This window comes from Strongylocentrotus purpuratus, unplaced genomic scaffold (genome assembly GCF_000002235.5).
Source record: "Strongylocentrotus purpuratus isolate Spur 01 unplaced genomic scaffold, Spur_5.0 spur5_scaffold_12, whole genome shotgun sequence".
In the NCBI taxonomy this organism is placed as follows: domain Eukaryota; kingdom Metazoa; phylum Echinodermata; class Echinoidea; order Camarodonta; family Strongylocentrotidae; genus Strongylocentrotus; species Strongylocentrotus purpuratus.
The window spans coordinates 1285796-1308834 of NW_022145597.1; the positions used below are offsets into that span (position 1 = coordinate 1285796).

Genomic DNA, 23039 nt, shown 5'->3' on the forward strand with positions numbered 1-23039 from the left:
AGAGAGAGAGAGAGAGAGAGAGAGAGAGAGAGAGAGAGACAGAATTTACTGGAAGGATGACCAGGAAACTGTGTCGATAGAAAGCGAGGTAAGTAATGGAAAAAAGAGGGAGAGAGATATACAGACATACACATAAATATAGAAATATAGATAAAGAGATATGTACAGAGAGAAAAAGAAAGAGAAAGAGAGAGAGAGAGAGAGAGAGAGAGAGAGAAACAAACAAACAAAGAAAGAAGGAGTGTTAAAGAAGAGAGTTAAAGATATATAGAGATGAAGAGATCGAGGGAGAGGGGGGGGGGGGGGTTGAAAAGAACTATACAAAGTAGGAGCGAGATTGACGCCAAATTGGGCACGAAGAGTCAATGCATTTCATTTTCATACAAAGTCGCTATGATGATATTCACGACAGCTTTCTCTCCCCATTCATCGATATTCACAATACTCTAACCACGATTCAGACACAGTTCTCTCATAATCTGTTAGCAAGCATTTCCATCTATCATGTCTATCCTTGGTACGGGCTCCTTGTATTTAATATATTTAATTGAGCGGAGAAGGCATCCCTCACGTATTGATTCCATGCAAGACTGTTATTTCTCTCGCACATGAATCGAGTCTTCTCTGACTGACTAGCAAGCAGTATTTCACCACTACTATACCATGCCAGAGAAAGGACAATGACCTGCCGAGTAGTACTGTGCTAATAAGACTTAAGAGGGACTATAGTATGAGAGATACAATGGACCCAAAAGAGGATTGTCTCTAAATACCAACCATAGAACATGATTATTTAAAAGTATAAATATATAATAATTGATAACCGTTATAGATTTATGAAGAAAGGAAAAGAAAGGAAGAAAGAAGAAGAAGAATTAAACGAAGAAAGAAGGTGATGAAGAAGAAATGTCAAGTCTGTAAGAATATAAACCTATCAAACGGATGTGAAATCGTATACAAATTTTCTTTGCAACAAGGTATCTTTTTGGTTTTTACCTTGCTCGGTATAAATATATATGTGCACTCTCACTCTTTTTCTCTGTCTCTTGCTCACGCTCTTTTTCTGGATGAGTCCATCCAAGCGTGAAAATTCAAAATTCTATCTCAATCGATGTTGATACTAACTTTCTTTGAATTCGAAATATATTGTATTGTATTTTATTGATGAACATTTTGAACAGTGAAGGGTGTCCACTTTCTTTCCTGCCTAGTGTTTATAATTATATATACATTTTTGACAAATGTATTTTTCTCCTTGAGAGCCTCTTGAGCCACATAAATTATGTTAAATTATTTTCTACTTTGAAGTTCGTTTTATGTTTGTTTATTTACATAAAATATGAGGTTGTTTATTCTGTTTATTTTTCCTTCATAAACCTATTTTCCCCTCAATTACAAAATGTATATATACACGTAGTAAGGTGTGTATATAGGAGGGAGCAAATGTCAGGAAAAGTGGATAAGAAGATAACTGAAGTTGACAGACTAAAATAATTGAACCACTTGAGAATACGATTCCGACTCATTTAATTATTACATTTTCATTGATTTCAAGCACTTAATCAGTTTATTTCAAATACAAATTATTCAATAATTTGCAGTAAATTTATTTTGACTATAAACTACTTGCACTAAATATATAAAAGAAATATGTACAAAGTTAGAAAGATAGAAAATTGAATTTCAAACTGAGCTAGGTTGCCGTTTGATCTATGATAAAAAGGTGGATTCACAATGAACAGCGCCCACACCGGCAATCCATGACAGGCCAATTTTCATCTCGAGGGAGTACATCATTCAACCTGTGCGGTGCACATTTTAACCAAAATATGCCAATCAAATCTTCTTGCCTCATATAAACGATTGGAGAAATAACGCCTGTCCCAAAGTGATCGTAATGGTTAGTTTGGGCCAAAGAGTGGCAAAAATTTACGAAAACGTCGTGAGTAGGGTCAAAATTATTCCCCCTATAAGCTCTTTAAACCTTCCCGAACCAAACATTCCGATTAAATCCCCTTATCTCGTCGGGCTACATGATTATCAACCGTATCCTGCACTTGTCAACATTTTATATTGTTTCATTTTATGTTCAGAAATGAAAATTAAATGAAATGATACAAAAGGAAGCCAGATCCAGGGGTATCGACTTTCCCCCATGATGCATCACGTGGAACTGACGAAGCACTTGTGTCGTTATATTGTTTCATTTTATGTTCAGAAATGAAAATAAATGAAATGATAAAAAGGAGGAAAATTACATCAAGTATAACAAAGCCAGATCTAGAGGTAACGACTTTTCCCCATGATGCATCACGTGGACCTGACGAAGCACTGGTGTCGCTAGATGGCGCTGTTGATTGTGAATCCACAGTAGTAATCTCAGTTTTACATTCGTATTATTAAACGGTTCACAATCTACTAATGCTATTTCAAGTGTACTACTTTGAACACGCAAAGTTTGCCGTAGAACCTTACTTAAACAAGATATGTCATCTTCAAAACATCCATAGATTCGATAATAGAATATAACAGCAAGAAATCAGTCGTATGCAATACATGCAGCACAAACGTTAAAGAATATCGCGTTATTACTATTATTATCAACATCGTTATTATTATCATTATCATTATTATCATTATTATTGTTGCTGTTTTTGTCGTCATTGCTACTTTTGTTATTGTTACTATTGTTATGTTTCTTTTCATTATCATTCTATCATCATCATCAAAGCAAACAAATGAAGAAATCACAAATAATTTAACTACGAATCAATTGCACTTCTATTAGGCACGAATTTCCACAAAACGTAAGAATAAAACAAGATCTAGAACACATCATTAGTGGTATCTTATCCTCCAAATATCTTTGCCTGCATGATCTTCTTTTTTTTCTTTTTACAAATTATTAAATTATTTAAAGCCAGTTACAATTGCATTTACTATGTTACAGCGGTGAAAAGCAAGAAAAGCAAACGAAACACAAATGTATATCAAAATTGATAAAAATATTAAGCTGCGTAACTAGTCAATTGCTTTTATTTTCTTAAAAACAAAACTGCATGTATATACTACTCGAAGCGATATCCTACTATGAACACATCAGGTAGTAGGATTTGGTCAATAATGACATTTTATTTATTTATTTATTTGAATATAATTCACATTGAATATAACTCTTATATGCATCAGTGGTGGTGTCAATGGGAATTATGCACTAACGCCATTTAAACATTGCAATAAAAGTCTCTCCCAAACAAAAGAATGATGGTCTAAATACCAAAATAAATCAGTGAAAAAAACTAATGCGTATGGCTTTGTGGTGAAATAAATGGGGGAAAAACCCCAAAAGTATCATTGAAGTATTTGCTGATTTAAGATGGAAAGAACATCAAAAAGGCTCAGGCGATGGCACGTGCGGATCAAGGTGATGTTGATAGAATTGATTAGAGTGGGTTTGCAGTGGCGCCAAGTTCAATCACGTGATCAGAGATGATGTCCAATGCTAAACCGGTTATATTGAATACCTGCAGTAGGAAGGCAACAGCACGATAGAAATTCAGAGATGATGTAAGGAATGTGTTTTTGATGGGGATTGGGTGAGGGGGCAATAAAGAGAGAAATGGAGAGAAATTTGGGGACGTCAATGAGAGAGAGAGAGAGAGAGAGAGAGAGAGAGAGAGAGAGAGAGAGAGACGAGAGCAAGAGAGCGAGGTAGACAGACAGATAGACAGACAAACAGAAATGTTATTTAGATACGTATGTGGTTATGAAAAAGGCACACATAGAGAATAAGATACACAATGAGAGAGAGAGAGAGAGAGAGAGAGAGAGAGGGAAATAGAATAGGCGAATACGAAAGAGAATGATAAGGAAAGAGTAGAAAATAATGACGGGAGAAAAGATGAGAGGGGGAAGGTCTAAAGGATAATGGTGAAGATATTACTTACTGTAAAATGTTGCCTATCTTTGAATTATAATTCTTTTTAAAGAGGAAGGAAAAAGGCCGGAGTCGGGTTTTTGACTTGAAACTCCATGAAGATAGTTACATAAACAAGCATTATCAATAGTAGTGGCAGGCTATGAGTGAAAATATGTAATTGAATTCGCATTTATTTCATTCTCGATTAAAAAATACATTGATACAAAAGATACAACATTATTCACGAAAAATTTTAGAAATGAAATGGGGAACTACATAAATAAAGCCCTTATGCTAAAATTAAAATGATGATTCACATTTCTTTAAATATTTTCTTTTTAAAGAGGAAAATAATTACTTAAAACATGAAAATAACTTACCTGGGTCAAACTGTCGTAAATGAATTGTGATTGATCTATAGCTCCGTTATTGACCGATACTGATGAGCCAGGATCATTGGACATGCCGTACATCGTAATAGCTTCGATCACCGGTAGATCGTCAATGAGCGAGGGATCGTTCTCGATCATACCGGTACGTTGTGATAGGATGTCGATACGATCCTGTAAAGCATGACCATTCAAGAAAGGTTGAGTCACGTGCTTGATTAGATTTTGAAATAAACCTACTGGAAACGATTAGGTAATGCTACGGTAACAAAGGTTCGTACGAACGATAATTTCGTACGATTCTCACTGTTTTTCCATTGTCTTCCCGAATTTCCATTGTCTGAAAATCGTTCGTACGGCGTTCGTAGCAATTCGTAATGGCATTTATGACCAAGGCTTTAGGTTGGCTATTAATGTATACAGTCAGATTTTGGAACGATTGACTAACTCTTGTGTGAAATGACATGCACTGCTAGCACCTTTCCGTATATGGGTTAAAACGTCATGCGGCATAAAGGTATTGTCCAAACTATCCAGTTATTTCTTGTCATAAAGAGCAATTCTTTTGAAGGAACATGTTTATCATAATTATTTGTCCTTATAAAGCTCACCACTTATTTTGACTGTTACCAGAACTCAACCTTGTATACCTTTCAGAGGAAGTTAAAGGAAACCAAAACCTTCATACTAAGTTACTTTTATTGTAAAGTTTAAGATATTTGAAAAATATCAGTGAATTTTTTGAACAAAATCGGGCAAGGACTAAGGAAGTAAGAGCGTTTTGAAATGACTAGTCACTAGAGGGCGGTATTCAATTTGATGACATCATCTGTGGACAACTCTCCATGCCTTTTGTACATCAAATTTCATGTTTTCCTTCTTTCTTGTGATTGAGATAATGTACTCCTCTGAAAGCAAGATATAGAATGCAAAATGATATTCTACTTCACATATTATGAAGTCGGATCAAGAACACAAATAAATACGAAGAAAACAAAAAATTGTGAAATTTTATGTACAAAAGGCATGGAGAGTTGTTCACAGATGATGTCATCAATTTGAATACCGCCCTCTAGTGACTAGTCATTTAAAAATGCTCTAACTTTCTTATTCCTTGCCCGATTTTGTTCAAATTTTCACTGATTTTATTCAAATCTTTTAAACTTTACAATAAACGTAACTTAGTATGAAGATTTTGGTTTCCTTTAAGTATGGATGTAAACATTATGAGGTGTAAAACTGCAATATCTGTAATTTAGAATTAGAAACACCATTAATGGTGATCAGAAATACCTGAAATACAATTTTGTATTCTGAACTTAATGAGAGGCAATAATACCAAGTATACGTGAACACATAAATCATGGTTGAAAGAGAGAGAAACAAAACTATACAATTATGTAAAATAGTGGCATCAAACTGTACATATCTCACTATAAACCAACTACAACAGTTGTTTTTCTTTGTGAGCATTTGTCTTATTAGGGCAGGCTGCAAAACATCAGTTTACTTCGGAGATAAACATTGTGTTCAATGGACTGGTATTCAATTCAAAGATAGGAGTGATTAGCATTGCGTTATGTTCGAATTATACACCGACACATGAACAATGTAAGATGCCATTGGGACACTAGATGCCATTAGTGTCCCTCTATGAAGGGACGCTAGATGCTATTCTGCAACAGCGCCAGCTACGACTTAGGTCTGTAGATGCTTTCGTCATGACAACCGAAAGCTTATTGTTACAGGTAATTTTCCGACTGAATGTGAAGACAGAACTTATTAATAATAATAAAACAACAACTACAAATTGTACCTGGTTAGCGTAGAATTCCAAGTACAAATCTAGGTTCCTCTCGTACGAATCTGTGTGTTTGGACATGAAGAAAACACAATTACAAATAATATTCCAAGTCATGTTTACTGTATGCATGACTAATTATATTCTATTTCTTCTTTCACCCTTTTCTATCTATATCATATATATTTCTATTTTCTGTTCCTCCCGAGTTATTTGTATTTGTTTTTACTTCCTCTCCATCCCACATTGACCATCATTGTATCTGCACTGTCTGAACCGCTTACACAACCCACACTATGGTGCAATTACAAACAATGATAAACCCAGTGTAATTGTTATAATTCTTAGTAGGATGTTTTTTTTTCCATAACGAATATTATGGCATTGTGCATTATGTTATGTGTATTACACTTGACTATTGTAAAATATTGCACAACTCAGCCTACGGGCTGAAGTGCAATGACTTTTAGCAATTATATTTGTTAAATGTGGTTCATTTTGTTGTTGCTTGTAAAAAGTTATTCATCCATATTCCAGCAATACCATGAAAAGTATTTGTTTGATTTGCTCATTGAGACAGATGTCACATACTAAACGATACTATGTCCCTTTTGCAGCCAACATTAAATCCTGTAGAACGTTGCAGGAATTAAAAATATGTCATATATGTCCTATCTGTGAAATGTAAACGTTAGCAGTGACCTAATATTCAAATTATGCAAGGAAACCCGTTCACTTGCTAGACTTCACTGTCAGACACTATTGAGTGACTGACTGGCTTGTTTCTTCTTTGGTAATAACATACATTCAATGAGCTGTAAAGGATACATGAGCATTTGCTAAATCAATAACCCACTTCGTGTAATGGCCAAAATTAAACTGATTGAATCTTTGTGCAGCATAAAACGTACGACCATTCGGTACAATGGTCTAAAAATCAGACTATTACTTACTGGCTCTATAGCTCTTAAGTCGATTTGACAACTAATAGTCCTTATTTTCCCACTTAAAGAAACGTTGAAGCCCCCCTTTTTTATGGAAGTTCTAAATTAGTATTATCTTTCAAATTTTGTTGGAATTTAACCTTTTCATTTTGTTTTGGCCTGCAAATGGGACATAGTACCTTTAACGCCGTTCTTGCTCTGGACAGGTGAAATATGAAAGTATTATTCTTACTCAAAGTTTCACCATCGTCCCAGAAAAGGTCTCCATATGCCTGTAGGCTCACTTCTTCAGGGATTGCAATCACCAGCGTCAACGGGTCTAGACGACTGGTAGACCAAAAAAAACAAAAAAACAAAAACATCACGATTATAAGACGATTGCAAGCACATCGAGAAATCAACTTAGAGTGCACCAATCAACCTCCTTCCCGCTGAGAGAGAATGGGAGAGAGAGAAGGAGAGAGAGAGAGAGAGAGAGAGAGGAGAGAAAGGGAGAGAGGGATAGAGGGAGAGATAGCGGGAGAGGGATAGAGGGATAGAGGGAGGGAGGGATGGAGAGAAAGTGGTAGAGAGAGAGAGGGAGAGAAGGAGAGATAGAGAGAAGAAGAGGGAGAAAAGGAGAGAGAGAGAGAGAGAGAGAGCAGAGATAAAGAGAGGGAGAGGTAGAGAGAGAGGAGAGAGAGAGACGGAGAGAGAGAGGGGAGAAGGAGAGAAGGAGAGGGGAGAGAGAGAGAAGGAGAGGGGGAGAAAAGGAGAGAGAGAGAGAGAGAGAGAGAGAGAGAGAGAGAGGGAGATAGAGAGAGAGAGAGAGAGAGAGGGAGAGAGAATATCTTATGTAGAACATTTAGACAAATGGAATGAAGAATGTTTCTCTGGTCCCTCCATCTAAATAATAACTCATCTAGGGTGAAGAAAACAAACTGAACAAAAGTATCCACATGAAATCAGAAGGCCATGTCACTTGATTCCTAGTTAAGTTTTCGTCCTTTTTTTAAACAACAGAGGGAGGGGTTCCATGTTATTTGATATTTGATATTCCTTCTGTACAATTTGCATATCAAAACAAGGTGAGTTGCACTACATTAATGATTTGTGTTGACCCAATCGTCTATAGATGTTCTCAGATGTTACATTCAGGGGACGAGAGCAGAGATATTATTGTTTTATTCGGCCTAGCACTGCCTGAACCTTACCTAAACTGGGTTGAGTTTGCTACATCATGGTTATCATTCTTCTGTAGCGGTATGATGGTCCCTCCCCGCTGGATCAGAACGATCTTGTCCAGGGGAACAGCGGTTACTGTCGTGTTGCTGTCTTTCACCGCATTGGAAACCATAACACCCTAGACAAATAATAATAAGAATAATGATTATAATAATACTTATAATGATAATAATAATGATGATAGAAATGATCATTATAATAGCAAGGATGAAATATTATATTAATAATGACAAAAGGAAATCTTGGACCAGCCATTGTTCAATTAAAAAAAAACAGCGTGTAACCCAATACTTTATTCCCATTTCGCAGTGCAGCTAGTCTAGTTCTGGACCCTATATTGATTTTTGTTATTCGCCGACTATAACCGTTAAGCCGAGTGATGGCGCGATCCTTAGTGACTGCGATATCCCCTAGAACCGCAGTCACTAAGTATCGCGCCACCACTCGGCTTAACGCTTATAGTCGGCGAATAACAAAATTCAATATAGGGTCCAGAACTAGACTACAGTGCAGCGAGTTACGGGATCATACTGCTATACCTGACCTGAGATGCCGCTAGAGTGGATTTTGCCGCAGTGCTTCTAGAACAGTATGGCTATAATATCAGCCAGGATTGTATTGAGTCAAGCGCGTAGCCAGGATTTTATTTTAGGGGGCGGTAGAGAGCACAAGAAGCGGGGGAATCACTTAAAGAGTGCGCGAATCGCGCTCCCTAGGGGGGTGGGTGCTGGGAGCGCGGAAGCTCTGAAAGAAAACGATGCGTTGTACCTTTCTCGACTCGTAATCCTTGTCTAAAAGCAGTCCGCCCCTCTTGCGCATAGCGCAGAAGCTTTGACGTATTATTAGACAAAGAAGACGATTGGTTGTACCTTTCTCGACTCTTAATCCTTATCTGTATTCAGTCCCCCTCCCGCGCGAAGCGCGTAAGCTTTGACGTTTCATTAATTTATTAGAGAAAGAAGCCGATTCGATGTACCGTTCTTGACTCTTAATCCTTATCTGAATTCAGTTTCCTCCCCTCCCGCGCAAAACTTTGAAGTTTTATTAAATTATTAGAGAAAGAAGACGACTCAAAGTACCTTTCTCGACTTCTTAATCCTTGTCTGAATTCTGTCCCCCCCCCCCCTCTTGCGCGAAGCTTTGACGTTTCATTAAATTATTAGAAAAAGAAGACGATTCGTTGTACCTTTCTCGACTCTTAATCCTTGTCTGAATTCAGGCCCCCCCCCTCCCCGTCCCTCCTCCTGCGCGAAGCGCGGAAGCTTTGGCGTATTATTAGACAAAGAAGACGATTCTTTGTACCTTTCCCGACTCTTAACCCTTAATTTGAACTCAGTTTCCCCCTTTCACGTTTCATTGAATTATTAGACAAAGAAGACGATTGGTTGTACCTTTCTCGACTCTTAATCCTTATCTGTATTCAGTCCCCCTCCAGCGCGAAGCGCGTAAGCTTTGACGTTTCATTAATTTATTAGAGAAAGAAGCCGATTCGATGTACCGTTCTTGACTCTTAATCCTTATCTGAATTCAGTTTCCTCCCCTCCCGCGCAAAACTTTGAAGTTTTATTAAATTATTAGAGAAAGAAGACGACTCAAAGTACCTTTCTCGACTTCTTAATCCTTGTCTGAATTCTGTCCCCCCCCCCCCCCCTCTTGCGCGAAGCTTTGACGTTTCATTAAATTATTAGAAAAAGAAGACGATTCGTTGTACCTTTCTCGACTCTTAATCCTTGTCTGAATTCAGGCCCCCCCCCTCCCCGTCCCTCCTCCTGCGCGAAGCGCGGAAGCTTTGGCGTATTATTAGACAAAGAAGACGATTCTTTGTACCTTTCCCGACTCTTAACCCTTAATTTGAACTCAGTTTCCCCCTTTCACGTTTCATTGAATTATTAGACAAAGAAGACGATTCGTTGTACCGTTCACGACTCCTTTTCCCTTTTTCTTCTTACGTCCTCCTTACTTTTTCTTCTTCTCTTTCTCTCTCTCTTTTTTTTTTTTTTGGGGGGGGGGGGGGGGGGGGGGGTGACCGCCCCACCGTCGACCCCCCCCCCCCCCCCCCCCCCACGCGCCTGTTGAATTGTACTCACTGAGTAAAAGTCGTAGAACCTGTCGTCGGGTATGTAGATATTCACAGATGTTTCTCCCTGAAAATCATAATCAAGAAAATACTTTTTAATTCATTTGTTAAATCTCGAATATGTAAAATCATTTATTAATTTAAAAATTTCATGCATAACGTACAATAGGATGCGATCTACTACAGTTGTCAGTTGTATCTGATTTTGTTACACAATATTAACTCGTACAAAACACACGTTCACAAATGTAAACACCATCGAAGATCGATAGGACTCATGCATGTTTAAAATGTGCACCGACGAGTCTTCTAAACGACTGTCTGACGACCGTCAAGACACAAACATTATCGAAGCAATACAGTGCTGCTGCACCGACTAATCATTTGGGCGGTACCAGCATCAAGGCAAACAACCCCACTACTACTACTACCCCCCCCTCCTTGCCCAAAAAAAAAGACGGGCCAAAAAAAAAAGTTAAAAAAAAAGAATTCGTGACCAGAAATTTACCTTTTTCTTTTTTGCTCACTACCCCCCCCCCCCCCCCCCCCCCCCCCACTGAGCAAAATATCGGCCGGCACGATTTTCAAATTTCCGGGGGCAAATAAGAAAAAGAAAAAAATTGTGTGCTCACTACCCCCCCCCCCCCCCCCCTCCCACTACTACTACTAATACATAATACAACTACATAGCTATTACTATTATAGTACTACTATATAACCATTATTATTATAATTATTATTATCATTTTAATTAATTTTATTATTGTTATTATTATTGTTATTAATTTTTATTATTACCATACTCCCGCTCTTCGATTACTTACCTGATGAAGGACAGGAGCAACCAGCAGGGCAGGGCCGAGGAAGAACTCCCAGTCTACATCCCAAGCATTCTCATACCCTGGGAATCTAACAAGGAACAAAACAAGAGAAGAGTTTCCTATCATTTCATTTCATTTCACTTCAACTATTTCGTACAAAACAAAACAATAAACGAACAAGCAAACAAATTTTCAAGCAACAATATATTTCAGCATGACAATAACTATACATTTGGTATTTGGAGCCAAGAAAAAGAAGAGTAATAGTACAGGTTGGCCCCGTTCTATACACCATTTATGACCCCCAAAATAATCATTAAGAGTGATCCTTCAGAGTGATAATAATGATAGTAATAACAGTGGGTTTTTGTGGAGCGCTCATGTATGTTGGACAGGCGTTCCAAAATTAAATCCCAGGCTTTGGCATTATTGAATCATAAGGAAATGTTATAAATATGTTACATACAGATGTTCTTTTATTTTAGCAATGTCGATGAATACAATTCTATTAATTTGTAATTGCCCCTAGTTTTTAGGAGAATATAGTTTGTGAGCCATAAGATTTATTTATTTTTTATCAATAACGGAACATTTCTATATGTTATATAAAAGTCAGTATTAATCATCGCAAGGATGATGATGACGGTGATAATTATTCTTGTCGTCAATATCTTCCAAGTCGTTATCTTCAATATCTTCATTATCGTCATTATCATCATCATCATCATCACATCATCATCATCATCATCATCATCATCATCATCATCATCATCATCCTTGCTATCGCTTATGCTTTTTATATACAATACGTATATATACTTAATACATACTTAGTTATCGTCTTAATCTTCTTCATGATCATAATCGTAATCATCATCATCATCATCATCACCATCATCATCATAATCATCACCATCATCACCATCATCATCATAATCACCACCACCATCATCATCATCATTACCATCATCATAATCATCACCATCATCATCATCATCAGCATCATTACCATCATCATCATCATCACCATCATCATCACCATCATCATCATCATCATCATCACCCTCATCATCATCATCATCATCACCACCATCATCATCCTCACCATCATCACCACCATCATCATCATGATCATCACCATGGTCGTCAAAATCATCATCAAAATCATCGTCATCATCACGACCCCCCTCGCCATCATGATTCTTTATCACGATCCCATCGTCATCATCACGACCCCCCTCGCCATCATTATTCTTTATCCCGATCCCATCGTAATGATCATTCTTTATCACGATCCCATCGTCATCATCACGACCCCCCTCACCATCATGATTCTTTATCCCGACCCATCGTTATCATCACGACCCCCTCGCCATCATCATTCTTTATCACGATCCCATCGTTATCATTACGACCCCCTCGCCATCATCATTCTTTATCACGATCCCATCGTCATCATCACGACCCCCTCGCCATCATGATTCTTTATCACGTTCCCATCGTTATCATTACGACCCCCTCGCCATCATCATTCTTTATCACTATCCCATCGTCATCATCACGACCCCCCTCGCCATCATGATTCTTTATCACGATCCCATCGTTATCATTACGACCCCCTCGCCATCATCATTCTTTATCACGATCCCATCGTCATCATCACGACCCCCTCGCCATCATGATTCTTTATCCCGATCCCATCGTAATGATCATTCTTTATCACGATCCCATCGTCATCATCACGACCCCCCTCGCCATCATCATCACGACCCCCCTCACCATCATGATTCTTTATCCCGACCCATCGTTATCATCACGACCCCCTCGCCATCATGATTCTTTATCACGATCCCATCGTTATCATTACGACCCCCTCGCCATCATCATTCTTTATCACGATCCCATCGTCATCATCACGACCCCCTCGCCATCATGATTCTTTATCACGTTCCCATCGTAATCATCACGACCCCCCCCCCCCCCTCGCCATCATCATTCTTTATCACGATCCCATCGTAATCATTATTCTTTATCCCGATCCCATCGTCATCATCATCTCCTACAACGTGCCTAAATATGAGATTTGACATCAGGGGTGTATACAATACTTACTCATTGAGGACTGGTCTAACCACTGTCCACCCATCCAGTCTGGCGTGATAGAAGAGAGTATAGATGTAAGGTAGGAGCCAGTAACGATACTTGATTGCCTCCCGAGTGCTTTCAATGAACTCACTACCCAAAGAGGCTGGATCAGCCGCCTAATCACCATACACAGATGAGATGAACAGGATTAAGAGGGATTAAGAGGGATTAAGAGGGTGGTCATATATGGTGGATGTGTTCTTCCAATAGTGTCGTATAGTGAGTCCACTTATAGGCGAAACGGAAAATTGTATTGTGCTCAAAATTATTATCCATGTTACAACAGCTGAATATTCCTTTCGTTATATATTTCTTCCCCAGTGATGGCCAAACAGAAGGCGAAGGCCAGCGTAATACTAATAGGGAGCTGTAGTCCGGCAGCCATCTCGATATACCTTGTTTTAGGGTCTATAGTTTTTTTTTCTTCGGATTATAGTTCCTTAGACCATCAATTTGAAGAATTCGATTGCTGACACTCTGTCAGCATTGAGCAACTTGAGATATGTGACGTCATACAAAATGGCCGCCAAAATCCCCTTTTTAACCAAAATTAATGATATAAAAAGTTTTAACAGCATTTTACTACATTAAATGGCAGTCAAATTTCTTGATTTTTTTCTAGAATCATCACTAAATAAAAATTGCAATGCTGTATGATCACAAAAGATATGCAAATTTGCATAATTCGGAATGGCGCCCTCTATAGACACATTAACTTGCATAGGTCAAAATAATGGCCAAATACCAATTTCTAACATAAGATTATCATATGTCATGAGTCAGATGCACTGAATACAGTGAGTAAAGATTGTGCTGCACATTTATTTTTATTTTGTAATTTGATACTCGAACAAAACACGGTTGAATTGTATGCTCTCTGTCCCATAGATATGAGGTGGCATATGGTGATAAATGCCCATTTTCAGTGACAGCGTTAAGAAACTAGATTTGTATTCTAAGGTACTAGATTCTTTTAAATTAACCTACAAATTACGAACTACCACTACGATACAGGACTATATCCGTTTATAAGTTTGCTTCAAAATCTTGAAATTTGTTTAAAAGCTCTCTAAAGTGTTGGGAACCCTAAAATATTCCATGTGGAAGAGGGTGTCATTTAACACTTAATTCTGCAAAGTAAGGTCGTGACTGTAATGCGTGCTTCCACACGCATGTTTGCAAATGAGTTCTCTTAACATTTTCTACAAACGCTTCAGTAGTTTGAGGTAGTGAGGCAAGGTTTGGGGTATTTGGAGCTCCTAGTCTTCGGACCCTTGATAGCCACACGTTGATACGAGCCTCTGACATTCAGTTACGTTGTTGACTGTCCATAACATGAAGCAAAGAATTGAGTAGGTTGAGTGATGACATATGACCATGCTGCATCAACATTGCCAACTCAGTCCTAAGGGAGTCGAATCTTCTGCTTCATCACTTTCAGCATTGTACCCTATCCAATGCCAAAGTATGCCCCAAGAGTGTCGCATCCCGTCAACGCATGTCCTGCCAACATCGATGGAATGATATCTCCTAACTTGTCTACATTGGCAGGAACATCAATAACAGTTCGATTTGTGAAGGGGCATCTAGCTCCATGGTAATTAGCGTTTTATAAGTCCGTCATGTAGATAATGATGCAAAAGTAGTACGTAGACGTCTGTGTCATCCACGATACCCTAACATACATCTTCTCATTAGCATCAATTCCAATCGCTTGCTGTTCTTTGATGTTGCCTGCTTCATCATAACTATGTTGTGGACAGACCTTTAATTCCTTGGCATGACATCACTGCCTGGAATCACTTCAACAAGAACCTCATCTTGACGGTAAAGGCCTGCTTGTGCTTTTGCCTATTTCTGAGCACCCAATCATCCTGCAGACTCGCGCATATAATTATGATGTCGATCAACTGTAGTTTGTTGTCATGAAAAGATAGTGAAGTTAGCAACACTAGAGACACGTTTCATCAACTTCTCTCCCTAGCTTTATTGATCTTTCCAAAGCTTTTGACTGGGTACAACATAAACGCCTATGGAAGATTATGAGCTAGATGGGCTTTCCAGCACATATAATTCAACTCATCCAGTCGCTCTACCAATACCAAGAAGCAACAGTAAGAGCAGAGAATGGCGACACCGAAAGGTTCACTATTGGTCAAGTTGTCCGTCAAGGCTGCAACCTATCACCATACATTTTCAACATCTATGCTGAATTCATCATGAGAAAGGCATTTTATGGTCAAGTTTCTGTTGGTGGACGAACGATCACCAACCTAAGATACGCCGACAATACAACACTCTCTGGCGTATTAATGGGGAAGGGTATGGGGGGGGGGGGGGTTGGGGACAGTTGAACCCCCAAACAAAATTCAAACTGTTTTTTTATATATTCGATACCAGTGATTTACAAATGTTGCTGAAATGACATGATTTTCCTGGGTTTTTTCTCACTTTTTAGTAAATCCACAGTCAAGCAAAAAATATGCTTATTTAAAAGCCTACATGTCAGGGTCCGCAGAACAGCGGGGCTCAGGGGACTCGAGCCCCCTCACTTTTTGTATAAAGTATGTTAAAGAGAACTAGAAAGAAAGAAAGAAAGTGACCCGAGGTGAAATGAGGTATCAAAATATGTTCATGTTCATTATTGAGCTTCCGGGGGCTGTGCCCCTTGAACACCACGCCAATTTGCGCTCCTCTCTTCCTGATCGTAAATACTTCAACCCCCCCCCCCCCACCCCGCTTTAAAAAAAAAGTTCCGCGGGGCCTGCATGTAACATGTATGAGTGGTGGTGATGCAGATTGTTTTTCTGCCCCTCTAAGTGTTTTTGCTCAGTATGCCACTGACAACACTTATAACAAGAACATCAGAAGAACTACTAGAACTCCTTAAAAAAGAGTGAAGGATGCAAGTGAATAATTTGGACCCTACCTCAATGTGAAAAAGACCAAGATCATATGATTGGTGGAAATTAACTACATGCAACAGAGCATGGTGGTTGATGGAGAAGAAGTTGATCAAGTGGACAAGTTTATATAATGTTCTTGGGTCAATGATTGTCAAGGAGGGTGGAAGCTCGGCAATCTGCCTTTGAAATGTGGTGTTGGAGGAAGCTACTTGAGATATCATGAAGAGATTACAACACCAATGTACACAATTAATGTCCATCATCGGAGATCAACCGCCACTTGCTACCAGGATTGACAAGTACAAGCTACAATAGTTTGGTCACGTTAGCAGAAGATCAGGAGACAACCTTGAAAAATTATCATTCAAGGTACCTTTGAAGAAACACGTAACAAAGGAAGACTCAAGCTCAGATGGACTGACGACCTTAGGGAAATCACCAGCCACGCTCTAAATACTAAAGACACTCTATCGGATTACAGGAGACAGATGCCGATCAAAAGGTCTCATCAAACGGGTCACAAGGTGAGCCATGATCTATATGACAACGACGACGACGACGAACAGTAAGAGATAGTTTCTTGGAGGGCAGCAGTGACGCGGGACTCAGTTGGAAGACTCTCGACCCGTTATGACCTCCAAATACTTTCGGATCTGTCAAACACCAAGCAAACATCATCAGATTTCATCCACAGCAGAGCACAACCATCAATGACTGTACAAGGTTGTTCCAGTGTCTCATGCCTGGCTGACATCTCAACTTTTGTCAAATTCTATAAGTCCGTCTTTGACATGGGAGTGCTCGTTTCCAGAATCATCAAAAAGTGCTGTTGGGACTGGTGAAAGCTCTTATGACAAAATGTCCTTGACATTGACCTCTCTTGAACTTGTCTGCAGTCCTATTACTCTGGAGTAGATCAACTTTTCATAGACTTTCGTACCCCAACATTGACTTCTTCATGGCTGCCACGGTTTGAACATTCTTGGAAATTGTGACATAGAATCCACCAGGTAATTTCTTTTGAAAATCATGCATCTGTCTAGTAAAGATGTCAACTGCTTTATCCACATTCACCGACGTTGGAGCAATGCTGGTCTAAATAAAGCCTATTAATTGAATAATAATGTGTGCCGTAAAACCACTTCTCACCGATTTGTTGAAAAATAAATTCTTTCATAGCCATTTTTTTCTTGACATATGTAGGGTAGGTGTAGGGAATTGGAGACCACCAAGCTTGAACCCATCACTGTCTGTCCGTGTTGGATCCAATATTAATATAGCGACATATGTGGCCTTCAACAACACTACTGCATATATCCAATTCATTTCGAAGACTACAGTGCGTTCTCTCTACGAGAAAATTGGCAAAATTGACCAAGATAAGCAATTTTTATCGTAAAATTTTGCTCTGATATAAAAACACAATTTTCACTGAATGTTGTGGTGTATGCAGATATTTAGGGGTGGCCCTTAAAAAAATAGTTTTAAAAGGAAGTTTATGAAATGTGCCAACCATCACAGAAAGTTTATGGCCACTGTGTGTTGTGAATGGGTGTTGCAATTCACATTATGAATGGTGTCTGATCAGAAATGTGTGTAGGTAATGGGGGACACCAGGTCCAAGATGGGGGCCTACTTCTCCCCAGTTGTTCATTTCATGTTGAAAGGCACTATCATGAAACATATTTGGTTGTCCGTTTCACCATTCTAATTTGAATGCATTTAATTTTAAGAAGTTGTTTCTATGCTGTGAGTTTGATAAATGTAAAAGTCATATTGCCAGAACATTATTCTAAAAGTATTTTAACATATTTGAGAGCACCTTTATTACGGTAAACGAAAAACTACAGAAATATTTTGGGCCCAATTGTTTTAAAATCGTTTCAAAATTACAGTATGTTCATTGGCTGCATGTATATCATTCAAAAAAATTTTGAACTAACTATAACAATCCCATTTTCATTCAAATTGTATTTAAAATGTCTTGATTTGTAACTGTCCCGTATTACCTACACATGTAGGTAATGAGAGACCTTTGGTGATGATGTCATTAATCATTGTTATCTTATTAATCAGTTACATCATCACCACAATTTCGTTACCAAATAAAGAGAAAAAATACTAAAGAGAATACAAAAATGTCTGTATGGATATGTAAATTATGCAAATGTGCTTAAGGGTCTTCCATTCCCCACACCTACCCTATCTAAATTTGTACCAAACACGATGAAAGATTAATGCAGCACAACTGCAATTGTTTCCCCCAAAAAGCATTTAATATGATTTCAACGTGACATAGATTTAAGAAATTGGCATTTGGCTGGCACACATATTTTATTCAAATTAATATGTTTATAGAGGGCGTTATTTCAAAATATGCAAATAAGCTGGTCATCTCTGGCCATGCAACACCACGAAACATATTTTTAGGGATGGTCCTAGAGAGATACAGACATTTGGCTGCCAAAAATTGAAGAAAAAATCCTTATTATATATTTATTATTCATTTTTAAAGGAAAATCATGTACTTTGGCGGCCATTTTGTATGACGTCATATATCTTAAATTGCTCAAGGCTGACAGAGTGTCAGCAATCGGATTCTTAAAAAAGAAGGTCTAAGCAATCAAAATCCATTGAAAAAAAAACTATAGACCATAAAACAAGGTTAGGCCAATAATCTGGATTTGGCTGCCGGACTACTGGAGGAGAACGCAGAGTAACAAAAACAGATAGGCTATCTATCTACCTACCTATATACCTATCTACCTAACTATATACCTATCTATATAATTATATCTATTTATCTATCTACCTATATACCTATCTATATCATTATATCTATTTATCTATCTACCTATATACCTATCTATATAATTATATCTATCTATCTATCTATCTACCTATATACCTATCTATATAATTATATCTATCTATCTATCTACCTATATACCTACAGTATCTATATAATTATATCTATCTATCTATCTACCTATATACCTATCTATATAATTATATCTATTTATCTATCTATATATATATATATATATATATATATATATATATATATATATATTGGATAAGGCAGACTAAATCAAATCAATCTAATCAATCAAATCTAAGTATATATATATATATATATATATATATATATATATATATATATAGGGGGGGGGGGGGGTTAGTGATTGATTGATTTTTTTTCGCCAAGCTTCCAACATACAACAATATACAATAATAACAGATCAAAATTAAGTCAGCTTGAACAGGATAACCCACGAAAGCTCGAGAGCTTATTTCAAGTGGGATCCCCGACAGACATATACAAAATTTACAAGTTAAAATAGTAATATTATATTTACAGACAGATAAGAAGATTTTTTTAAAAGTTTTTGTTATTAAAGATAATAATAATATCAACATTAAACTGAGAGAGAGAGAGGGAGGTAGACAGACAGACAGATAAGGAAAAATATTAAAGATAATAATAATGATAATTATAATAACAACATTAAACTGAGAGAGAGAGAAAGAGAGAGAGAGAGAGAGAGAGAGAGAGAGTGAGAAGAAGAAGAAGAAGAAGAACAGGGGGTGGAGATTTGAAAGGGGAGTGGAGATAGTGAAATTTAGTTGGGGTTCTTGGATCTTGCACTGTTGGTTTTGGTTTTCTACGTTTATTAACTTACATCTGTTCCGCGACCTTTGTACGTGCGGAAGATAGGGAAGAATGCTGCCATCTGCGTCCATCTGATGCATAATTCCATGGATGAGTCGTCGTAGTAACCACATGTGTTAGGACCAACCTTCAATTATGATTCAGATGGAAAAAAATTGACAAAAGAAAAACCAAAATAGTATCCTATTGTCATGATACATTGGCCTGTTCACAGGCGCTGATGTGTGTGGAAATAATGCTGTTAAGTATACCTATATCTTATCCTGTATAATAGACGAACTCATGATAAACATGATGAAACGAAATATTAGAATCGGAATAACAAACTCGTCGAACTGGCAATACTTATTTTCACTGCGGGAATTTCTGTGAAAGGAGTCAAATATCTTCATTGTTCTATGTTATTCATTTATTCCAGGATATACTAAACAGAAAACAAAGAATGCCACAATCTATTCGTTATTGATTACTTTAAAAGAATGTTTATAACTCTTAACATTCCCCGACTTGCATAGAACTTCTAACTCATTAAAGCCCCAATAGAAACCTAATCATCTCCAAATAATTAACTCAGTACACCACGATTTTTCTGAACAATGAAACCAATACAATCATATTCAGATCTGTTTTAAAAGATTTTAACTTACGTAAGGAATGCCAAACAGGTTGAAATCCATCACAGCTGGAAAAAAGAGACAGTGAAAATTTAAATGCAATGTTGCAAAAAATGTATACATAGGCTCAATAATTAAACATTTCTTTTTCAGAATGCCGAGTTGTGGGAGTGTAATCGGAAGAAGCAGAATTCGTTCAGCTCAAGATAGCGCTATTATTTATTTAACCATGGTAACCAGACGTAGATATTTTTTGTATCGCTTTTTATAAAACCTAGGTTGTTAAGAATTATATGGTAAAACTGGTACACCTAATTGTATTAAAACGGACAGGGCATAAAATTATGGGAATATGAATTAGAAAGAGCTTTAACCGCGATTACAGAGACATGTGGAATGGCACATACTGATCCGATCATGAATTCTATAAGCAACACAAGCACAAATTCTAATTCCCATGTATCATTGTTAATGCCTGTAAGGCGGCGCTCCAGGAGGAGAGGGAGGGGGCACTTTTGGGGGTACTTGAAAAAGTGGGGCACATTGCCGCCTTTTTAAAACTTCAGATAAGCACCCCATTTCACCTCTGATAGGTGTCCCATCACCCCTGAAAATTGCCTTATTTAAAACTGGTAGGTGCCCCTTTTTCCTTTACAAGAACACCATTTCGTTTGTCGTAAGCGCCCCTTTTGCTATCTAATAAGTGCCTTTTTGCTATCTAATAAGTGCCTTTTTGCTATCTAATAATTGCCTTTTTGCTATCTAATAAGTGCCTTTTTTCATTCTGATAAGTGCCCCTTTTCGCCATTGATAAGTACCCCCATTCATCTCTGATTATTGCCACTATTTAAAGAGAAAGTTGAGTTCTGGTCACGCGATTGCATTGTGAAAGAAACGTTGTGGAATCGATCACAGAAGGTTGATCATCCAGCATATAAGTATTGGTGTGTACTGCAAGGTTCTGGAATCATCAAAATGATAGAAAACTTGGGCCAGTCTTGGTAAAGGCATAAAAATCCGTCCCGATTTTTATGCTGTTACATGCCATATTTAGAATATTAAGGCATTTGAAGAGCCATGCTTTTCAGGGAACATTTATTATTGGATGTTTTTCCATACTTTCACAATAACAATGATAAAGCTCGAAAATTATTTTTCACCTCTTCCCAGAACTCAACCTTCTCTTTGAATATGGTAGGTGTCCCTTTTAATTTGACGATTGCCCCTTTTTATTTCTGTTGAGTGCTCCATTTCCCCTCTAATAATTGCTCCTTTTATTTTGACACATGGTTTCTAATAAGAGTTTTTTTCCTTCTGATAAGTGCAGTTTTTTTCTTTTAAATAAGGGCCCCTTTACCCTTCTCTTTAAGTGTATAAACTTAACTGTTAATCTACAGGTAGATCTTCGTGATGAGCTGCCCAGCCCTTTGAAGATTAAAACTAAAAGAATGAAACTTACCAACGAGAGACCTGTACATCTCATCCCAGCCTGCTTTGTTCTTCCCGAGGGCGTGGCCAGCGTATCGGCCTGTTCCAGGGAACGTAGACCGAGATAATACCAAACTACGTTTATCTGGTTTCACCTGCTCCATAAGACTGTAAGAATAGATGGTTAATCAGATTAAGGGATTAGTTAATCATTAAGATGAAGGGAAAAGGTTACCAAGGCTGTGAGATTTGATATTTTATCGAATCATCACGTGATATATATTTAGCTTGTGTAATCAATACTAATATATGCATTTATAGTTCAGTTATCATGTTAAATCTACTCGTATTTTACATAATTATTTGATCTGATTTGATTTATTTATTTATGTTTGATTTTTCTAAATTTATTTTATTCATTTATTTATTTATGCATGTTCACAATTTCACAATTCATTGGAATTAACATCACATGAAAAAAGAATACGATATACAATTTTACAATCCATTTGAATTGACTTCATGTGTAAAAGAATAAAACAATGTTTTATCAAAAACAAGTTGAAACTAATATATACGGGGTATGCATTTTTGTGATAACAACTGTCAATTTCTCGACTTTATACTCATATCGTAGACCCATCTTATAAAACAAATAATACATCTTTTATGTCTGGGCTTATGCTTTTAATGCTTGTGCATTAGTGATATGCACTGCACTCGGTTAAGTCACAATGAGACGGACAATAAACTCAACAAGTCTCGTTCACTATCCTACTGTGACTAAAACCTGCGTGCAGTGCATATTCACTAATGCACTCGCAAACATGCATTATGTGTATATTAGTAAAAGTACAGCTGCGATGTCCGAACATGTCTTTCTCCCGAGCTCTAAGTTTTATTAGGGACTTTTAGATTTGCGTGGACTGATACGTGGTACTTCCATTCACGGCAGTGCTTTAAAAGGACGTCGATCCTAGCATAGACCTATTGTCTTCGTGCGAATCTAAAAACACCATGTATTGCATGCATGCTATATAACCATGTCAATACTTTCATGATAGATGATGACTAAAAAATTCACAGTTTCCTGTTCTA

At 37.6% G+C, this 23039-nt stretch overlaps 1 protein-coding gene across 1 annotated transcript in view; it reads right to left on the reverse strand.

Moving 5' to 3' along the window:
* Positions 1 to 1533: 1533 nt before the first annotated feature.
* The window catches only part of LOC584897 (sucrase-isomaltase, intestinal), a 44153-nt gene continuing 22647 nt past the window's right edge, over positions 1534 to 23039 (reverse strand). The window contains exons 12-22 of the mRNA XM_030981559.1: positions 21973 to 22109; positions 20547 to 20581; positions 19910 to 20026; positions 13288 to 13436; positions 11179 to 11263; positions 10365 to 10421; positions 8247 to 8395; positions 7286 to 7380; positions 6125 to 6174; positions 4300 to 4482; positions 1534 to 3524 (exon numbers count right to left, since the gene is read on the reverse strand). Of these exons, the coding sequence (XP_030837419.1) occupies positions 3444 to 3524; positions 4300 to 4482; positions 6125 to 6174; positions 7286 to 7380; positions 8247 to 8395; positions 10365 to 10421; positions 11179 to 11263; positions 13288 to 13436; positions 19910 to 20026; positions 20547 to 20581; positions 21973 to 22109 (1138 nt within the window). The 3' untranslated portion in view covers positions 1534 to 3443. The remainder of the gene's footprint in view (positions 3525 to 4299; positions 4483 to 6124; positions 6175 to 7285; positions 7381 to 8246; positions 8396 to 10364; positions 10422 to 11178; positions 11264 to 13287; positions 13437 to 19909; positions 20027 to 20546; positions 20582 to 21972; positions 22110 to 23039) is intronic.